The 8,634-nt window shown below is 45.6% G+C and overlaps 1 protein-coding gene across 1 annotated transcript in view; it reads right to left on the reverse strand.

Annotated features, from left to right (window-relative positions):
• The window catches only part of RCL1 (RNA terminal phosphate cyclase like 1), a 31,479-nt gene extending 23,308 nt beyond the window's left edge, over nucleotides 1-8,171 (reverse strand). Inside the window, exons 1-3 of the mRNA XM_059873799.1 lie at nucleotides 7,984-8,171; nucleotides 5,208-5,279; nucleotides 4,221-4,396 (exon numbers count right to left, since the gene is read on the reverse strand). Of these exons, the coding sequence (XP_059729782.1) occupies nucleotides 4,221-4,396; nucleotides 5,208-5,279; nucleotides 7,984-8,131 (396 nt within the window). The 5' untranslated portion in view covers nucleotides 8,132-8,171. The remainder of the gene's footprint in view (nucleotides 1-4,220; nucleotides 4,397-5,207; nucleotides 5,280-7,983) is intronic.
• Nucleotides 8,172-8,634: the final 463 nt, after the last annotated feature.

Consider the following 8,634-nt stretch of genomic DNA (forward strand, 5'->3'; position numbering starts at 1 on the left):
AAGAAATCTACAGTAGCTAAGAAAAAGGTAGAAAAGTAACTTTAAGAATCCCTTATCCAGTGCAAAGGTACTAAAAAAAGCCAAACAAAACACTCCGATAGAGACCCAGCAGCACATGGACACCTGAGAAAGGGAAAAGCACCAGTTGGCCTGTATCTCCATTGGCACTGCACATATCATTGAGCCCCACCTAACACACTGGGTTACATTTTGCCAAAAAGGGCCTAGACTGGGAGAAGGCGGAAGGGAAAAAACAGAGTTTAACAGGGAAGAAAGAACCATGGGAAGAAAACTCAGCAGAAAAACTTCTTGTTTTCTATAGACAGCTGCTGAATTCTGATTAAGATTGACAATTACTGCTTCTAAGCTAAATTTCATATACTAGTCTCATGTCAGCATGACAGTCATTTGAACTCAAAGCACCATGGTATAACTGTAAAAAACTACAACACCTGGAAACACAAACATCAAGAATGATTACTCTAAAACAGAGTACTGCAGCTATATCTAAATGTCAGAATGACAAGACATAGAGAAGGAAAGGAAAATAGGAGCTATCAATTGTGTGCCACCTCCATTCCCTTCAAAAAGCCACTTTACAAAGGGCACCCTCTGCATACATAATCACTATACAGAGAAACTTTAAACTGCCTCAACCCAGTCCCACATGGTTGGTCCCACAAGTTACGCAGGGTCAGATCCCACCAGTGACAGCACAGGAAAACATATTGCAAGCGTAGGTTGCCAGTGAACAGTCCAGGTATTCCAAAGGCTAATCTCTTCCTGACAAGTGAGAGCAAAGTAGCATTCCTTTCACCCATTTAGGATGTATCACTCACACAGCAATAATACTGTGCAGTACTGTCACAGAATCATAGAATGTTTTGGGGTTGGAAGGGACCATAGGCAGGGACACCTCCCACTAGACCAGGTCCCTGTTCAACCTGGCTTTGAACACTGCCAGGGCATTCACACTTGTCAGGCTGATTTGTTCCAGTGTCTAATGATGTACCAAATAATATGGATAACACTATTATCAATAATGTCAGCACAGTCCCACTCAGAACAAGTGCATGTTCAGTGGCCACAGTACTCTTTAGGAGTCATGCCAGTTGTCAAAAAGCTTTCAATTGCACCCTATTGGAGGGCTATTAATGTATGTAAACAAACAGCACAGTAAACACATGCTCTTATACTCCAGGAACGCAGCCTGACCTGTGCCTCACTGAACTCAGTTAAATCTTTCCTTCTACAAGATGTCCTTTAGAAACTCTTCCTCTCGCCTGAATCTCTTCTACTCTCCTCACAGCAGGAGAGCCACAATATTCCGTTGCAAAGGAGATCCACAACATCCACCTGACAAGGAAGTCTCTGGTGAAAAGCAACCTCAAACCACACTGCAATCACATCCCAGCAATCACATCCCACATCCCAATACTTCTGTGTACATGGCTGTGTAAAAGCCAAGATCTCAGTGCTGAAAGCAGACTTCACAAAGCCCAGTGGGTCAGCCTACCTGTTCACTGCCACCATGACAGAAAGGTCACACTCCCCTGGTTGCACACATATTCCTGCTACTTGCCTCCCACTAGCTACAGTTCTTCATAAACTGCTCCAGTGCAGATTCCTCATGAGCTCACAAATCCTGCCAGCAAACCTGCTCCAGCATAGGCTCCTCTCTCCACAGGCCAGCAGGTCCTGCCAGGATTCTGCTCCAGTGCAGGTTTCCCATGGGTTCACAGCCACATTCAGGCATCCACCTGCTCCAGCCTGGGGCCCTGCAGTGGCTGCAGGCAGACATATGCTCTGCTATTGACATTTATGGTTGCAGGACAGCTGCCTCACCATGGTCTTCATTATGGGCTACAGGGGAGTCTCTGCTCCAGTGCATGGAACCTCCCATTTTTCACTGGCCCTGTTCTCTGCAGGGCTATTTCTCTCACATATTCTCACTCTTCTCTCCAGCTCCAGGTAATTCCACTGTTCCACCCCCCAACTCTTTCTCCTTAAAACTGTCACCCCAGCAGTGCTACCACCATCACTGATGGGCTCAGACTTGGCCAGCAGTGGGTCTGTCTTGGAGGCAGGTGACATGGCCTCTGTCAGATGAAGGGGAAACTTTTGTCAGCTTCTTACAGAAGCCAGCTCCGTAGCATCCCAGCTCACAAAATCCAGCCATGCAAATCCAATACAACCCACTAAATTGAAATAGAGAGGTTGCTACATGAAGAGCAGCAGGTAAAACACCTAAACTTCCACACTGTAGTCACACTGGTTTGCCTTTCCACCTTTGGAAAGCAGAAAGCATACAGATAGATAAACAAATTCAAGCACCTCTTTTTGTGCAAGCATAGTAATAATGGTTCAGTGAGTTTATATACACCCTCTGTCTACTGAAAAACAAAACCCAAAATCTATTTAAAACCAAGTTTCCATTTACTGAAGCATACAAATAAATTAGAGTAACACTTAAATTTGTGCTTTTAGTCTCAGAAACCAGCAAAGACATGTGTTATACCAAACAACTTGCAGAAGTTGTTTGGTATAACACTCTAAGTACCTTATTGGTGTGCGCCAGGATTAATGTTTACTCAGGCAAGTTAAACAGATATAAGCCAGGGTTAAACCAATTTTAGGACCTGGTATTCAGTTACAACCACTTAAGGTTAGCAAGTATGAGCTGAGTCACAGTAACTGAAGTTGTTACTGTGTTGTCACTAAGAACTAAAACATAGTCTCTACTATAGCACAATGAACTTAAGATGTAACTCTTTACATGCATTTGATTTACATTCAGGGTACAGAGCCTGGGAGTCAGCTGATGTACGCCGACCCACTTGTCTAAGTTTTGGCAAGTGCAAGCACCCTTCCAGCACAAAATGGCCTTAATTCTTGCACCCATTTGAACTAAAATAGTTTAATCTCAGGCCCATGTGACTGATGCCCAAAAGGAGATAATTTCCAGAATCAAGACTCCATTGTTTAGATGAGTGTCCAAATTTACTTGAAAGCAATATGAACACTGGACTACTCCATCTCCAGATTATTGCAAGAATTTCTCCATTGTGATTAAATAGTCAAGAAAAAAGGACTTTAATTCTTAATACTTACCAGTTACAATAAGTACTTTTAATCACAATGACCGAAAGGGTAGCAAAAAATACTTCCTCTTTTTTTCTTATAGTGCTGTGTACAACCCACTTTGATCATCCCTTGACTCATGGGGATGTCTCACAGAGCCACAGGTGAGAAAGTGAGTTTTTTAAATGACCAGAGAAACACAGCTGAAAAGTCCTAAATTCAAGCAGGACTCAGGGGCTTACGTACTATCTGCAGTTATACTTCACAGGTATTTGTATTCATTTAAACTGGTTACAGTTTCAGATTACAATGTGTTAATTTACTCAGAGGAAAACAGGCAGTGTCCAATCACCATTTAAAAAGAAAAGAGTAATGCTCTTCTCTAAAAGTAGAAGTTTATATTTGGAGTTTTTGGAAAAAAATAAATGAAGAGCGTGACCACTAATCATTACTTCAGCATTCTGATCATGTCTCGCACAGCTCATTTCTGTAACAACACTGGTACAAAACAAAGGACTGCAAATCAGTAATAGAAACCAAGGCAAGCATTTCATAGCCATTTGATCTAACACACCTTCTGGCATGTTTCTTAAGAACCAGAGCTATTACATACTTTTACTACTGTAATTGCCTAATCATCATATGACTCCTGTTCCTAATAGAAGGGAGGCTTGACAGCAGCAGGAGTATGACTATGTCCAGAACCCAAGAGAAGAGAAAGATCCTTCCTTTTGCACTCATATTTTGAAGACACTTTCTTCTTTATAGAGTAAATACAAGTGTGGGGCAAGAGAAATAATACATTGAAATTCTAAGAGAAGAGAAGAACCAAACACCAAATGCATTGTGTGTCAGGGCCTCACAATGCATTTAAAAGGAGTTTGCAGGGGAGAAGACAGAAGCCGTACAGAACTGAATGTCAGTTCAGTCAGGGAGATTACAAACTGAAGTCTAGAGTGTGATACACTCTAGTTTAGTAGGTGCTTCTTTGACTCGGAGAGGTTGCTAATGCAGCAACAATGGATACTTCTGGATGTGAGGGATGCTAAAAATTCAACATGTTTTAGACACTTCTTCCCAATCTTGCTATTTTAGGGGGAAAAAATATCCTTTTCTGATACTTAAGCTTTATTACTTACCGAAGGATCTACTTGATCATTTGTTACTCCTCTCAAGACAATCTTCAATGGATGCTTCATGAAAGGTGCCAAGCAGAGCAGACTCTCCAAGTAGTAGCCAATCCCACGGCTGGGGCTGCAGTCATGTTCCAATGAGCCTCCATACAGAAGACCAGGCTGATAATACAAGGTAGTACCTGGGGAAGGGGCCAGGGGAGCAAAACAAATGAGAGCACTGTAAAACACTGGCCATTAAAACAGCATAAAAATACTTTGCAACAATGTATGAGGCAAATTGGAGGCAGAAGAAGAAAGGCTAAAGCATATTATTTACATGTCTGCAGCTAATAAATCGGTCAACACATGAGCGTCTGTCTGTCCTGCACACCATTTTCTTCCTTTCCCCTTCCCCTAAAACCAAGGATCTCTTAGCAATCTCCAAAATGCTGATACAAGCAATTATTATTCTCCACAGAAGCTAAACCTTCATCAGTCTATTAGGTCATTGGAGTCTTGGCACATCTGATGCTAATTCATTTGCCTTACTTCATAACTAAAGATCATTAGAACCCTTAAAAAAAAAAGAAAAAAACTCAGACCAGGTGAGGTTTTCACATGGAATTCTTTTCACTCTAATCAAGCTCTTTTCTAAGCGTGAATAAGCAAGCAGTCTGGCTAAGAAGTTTGCCTCTGTAGAGGATAAATCTTCTTTTTCTTCCACAAAAATCAATTCTGGTACAGAGGAACCTTTGCCCACTGTGAAATCCTGCACACCTAACAAAATACTAATTTTAGTCCTTGGGCAATAGAGCTTCCTTAGCTCTCTGTGTTATGGTGGAGCACTGACCTTCTTGCATGTGATCAATTTTTACTAAACTTGTCAACTTTGTTATTTCTGATCTTTTCAGTCAATCTTGTGTGAACACCTACCTCTGCCAAGACAAGACTTCCATTCTACTGCAGAAACTGATAAATCCTGGAGACCAAGGAGAAAAAAACAGCTCTCACCTGTTTGGTTTATTTCAATCCGTGAGCCATTGGTCACTTTGTCAATCAGGCGAATAAAACTTGCTTCAAAATCTAAGGAGTAGAGCACAGACAGAATTGTAAACCTTCTTAGAAGTCGAGCATCTTACTTGTACTTTTACCCTCTCCTGCCTTCCATGACAGTAAGGCTACTCTCACTCTTCAAGTTGTGGTATAATGCCAGCATATGTGAAAAGGCAATTCTCTGTAAAAACTGAGATGTTAATGTGAGCCTCCACACTTATAGGCATCTCAAATCAATTGAGATGCCCTCAGATGTGGCAGCTAGACTAGTCACACTCCTCTCCCTGGAGCACAGCACATAATAAAAGTGGATATTTCCAACCACAGTGGCTCAAGGGATTGCTCTTGTCCAGAACAAAACCATGACAATTTACATTTTGCTCAGTACAAAGCAAAACAGACAAATCATAGCAAACAGGACCCCATATACTGAAGCATGACAAGCTAATAACAGCTTCACATTATTCTCTGTAAATGTTAGCCTAAAGGAAGGGGATATTTAGATATGAAGTGTTGCTGCTGCATATCTGTTCCACAAACAGAATTAGTTGTTTGCAGACTCTAAAATTTTCAATTTCCAAAACAGTTTTGGACATAGGGCTAGAGAATCACAAGTCATCGCACTGCCTCTTTTCTTGCTTACTGTGTTCACTATACTATAGCAGTTTGTGTGGAAATGGTTCCTCAGTTTCTCTCAATTGTGTGGACCCTCACCCAGAGACAATGAAATGGACAAGTAGATTTAACCCAAAATAAAACTAAAAGTACCAAGCAACCATAACCAAAAAGGAAATAACACAAACCAAAATAAATAAACAAACAAACATAACAAAACCAAACCAACCAAACAAAACCAACCCAAAACAAAAACTGAAAAAAGCCACCCCAGGAAGACTATGCTATTATTCTAGTATCCCAATATGGTACAGGCTCAGAATCAAGGAAGATATGCAAATATTTGCAGAATTCAAAACCTGGTTTGTTTTAAGAGGCAACAGCATCTGCATAATTGTTTGCAAACTGCAGAACTCCCTTAGCAATAATCCTGTGTTACTTCTTACACAGTAATCAGGTTTTTCTTTCTACACATGACTCTAGGATGTAATAGATATTTAAACCACAGAGCTACCCACAGAATTTACAGTTTGTCAATATTTGCATAACATGATTGATGCCTCAGTCACACAATACTAGTTCTGCTCTCTTTCTAAACTCTGACAGCTCATATGCTTACAAAGTTTACATCACTTTATAAGCACTGGGGCATCTTCTAGTGCAAGAGTGCATCCTTATGAGCACACATTGTACTCTTGGAGAACACCAGTTGCCAAGTTTACAAAAGTTCCAGTCACGAAAAGTAAAAAGAACTGCATGTTGAATTATCAACACAAGTCAAGATTTATTGTTATTATTTTTCTGTTACAGTCATAGTTTACACTTGGACCCATATGTAAAAAAGTAAAATCAAACACTCTTTAAAAAAACATGGCAATAGCTACAAACTTCACCACCAAATGCTCCACAGTGATAAAAACCACTTTGGATCATGGTAAAATTTAAGTCAAGCACACAAGAATGCTTTGGCAGTTTTTGAGTAGAATTTTTAGCTACACACCCAAGGCTCCTCAGAAGGCAGAGAAGTATCTACCCCTGTTCTGAACTTTATAACAGAGGGTCCTTGCCCAAAAAATAACCGAACACTGCAATAATGTTTCTTCCTCAAACTCTGTCCTATTGTTTTCTTACTTCAGTTGTGATGGAATTCACCCTCAGATGCCAAAGGCTTTGTACGATGACGATGGTACTCCCTAAGAAAAATTTCCCTTAAACAAATCTCCAGAAACGAGAATAAATTATTTCACCTCCTTCACCTTTCCTGTTTCGGCACACCCGGACAAAAATCAAAGCATAAAACGTGACCTATTAAAACTGTACGAACGTGAGCTCCCACCAGCACAGGGAGCACACCACGCTTGGCCACGGGCACGCGGCAGAAAAGACGGCCCAAGAGACAGGGAATTAATTCTGCCATCCCGACTGCGAAGCCACCGTCACGGGAACGAGAACCAGCTCCGGGGCTGTGGAGAGGCTCTCGCACACGCAGCGAGCCGGTCAGAGCCCCGCCTGGCGGCTCCCGCACCGCCTCCACCGGGCGCGGAGCGAGCGGCGCTGCCCCGCGGGCGGGAGGGGCGGACGGGCAGCGCCAGCCCCGTCCCACCGGCGCGGCTCGGCAGGGCAGCACCAGCCCCGGCCGCCCGCACCGGCCCTTGATGGCCCGCTCTGAAAAGAAGGCGTGACCCCGCGGAAGGCAGGGCTGCCGAGCCGAGCCGGCGGGACGGGGATGGTACTACCCCGTTCCCCGCGCCCCGCCGGGCAGCGAGGGAGGCTGACGGCAGGAGCAGGCGGGTGTGTGACAGCCCCCCTGCTCCGGCCTCCTTCACCGCCCCTGCCGCTCCCGCGCCTTCTCCTCCTCCTCGTCCCTAAGCCCCGCGACCCACGTGTGACAGCTACACCCGAGACGGGTGTGCGGGGCGCTCAGGGGATAGCGCATCCACGGGAAGACACCGGGACGCAGCTGGGTCCCCGCTCCTCGGTAGGGCCCGCCCAGATGGAGCCCGGGCTGTCCCAGCTCCCAGTAGGGGTCTGCCCCTGCTCGGCAGCAGGTCCCGGGCACAGCCGGAGCTCCGCCGGTGCCCCGACCTCCTGCTCCGCGGCCGCCGGTGCCGCCGCTCACCGCGGAGGCCTGGGTCCTCCTCCTTGGCACGGATCTTGCGGATCTTCAGCGGGCGCCCGCTGAGCGTGGCCAGCACCAGGCGCTGCCGCAGGAAGTTGCATCCCGTGTAGCTGAGGCACTGCGCCTCGCCCGCCGCGCCGCCCGCCATCCCGCTGCCCACGTGGTTGGGAACAGGAAGCGCTGGGACACCGGCGGGGGCAAAGGGCAGGGGGCGGGCACGGGAGGGCTCGCACCGCCCTCGTGCTTCGCATCCGCCGGGACGCGGCGCGGGCGCTCGGCGGCGGGGCTGTGGAGAGAAGGGCCGGGATGAGTGTATCGCGGCACGGGTGGCAGCCTCTGCCTTTTCTCTGCTCTCCCAACCTGCTTGTTTTCAGTTGAAATTTAAGGAGTGTGGAAGTGTCGGGAGATGTGTTTGACCGGAGCCCAGCCCTCTACTCCTCCCGGTGATGTGGGCTCTCCTTCGGCAGGCGGGTACAGACGGTCCGGAGTGGAATGTGGTGCCCGCACAAGGGTACTGCCCCCACATCCAAATGAGTCGGTTCCGGGGAACATGTTCCTTAGGCAGTACTTTTCAGTAATTTGTTCCTGGCTACCTTAAGGAAAACGGCGGAGGAATGAGTCCTGCTCGCGGTCCTTGGGACAGCCTGCTTG

Source organism: Haemorhous mexicanus, chromosome Z, assembly GCF_027477595.1.
Source record: "Haemorhous mexicanus isolate bHaeMex1 chromosome Z, bHaeMex1.pri, whole genome shotgun sequence".
Classification (NCBI taxonomy): Eukaryota; Metazoa; Chordata; class Aves; order Passeriformes; family Fringillidae; genus Haemorhous; species Haemorhous mexicanus.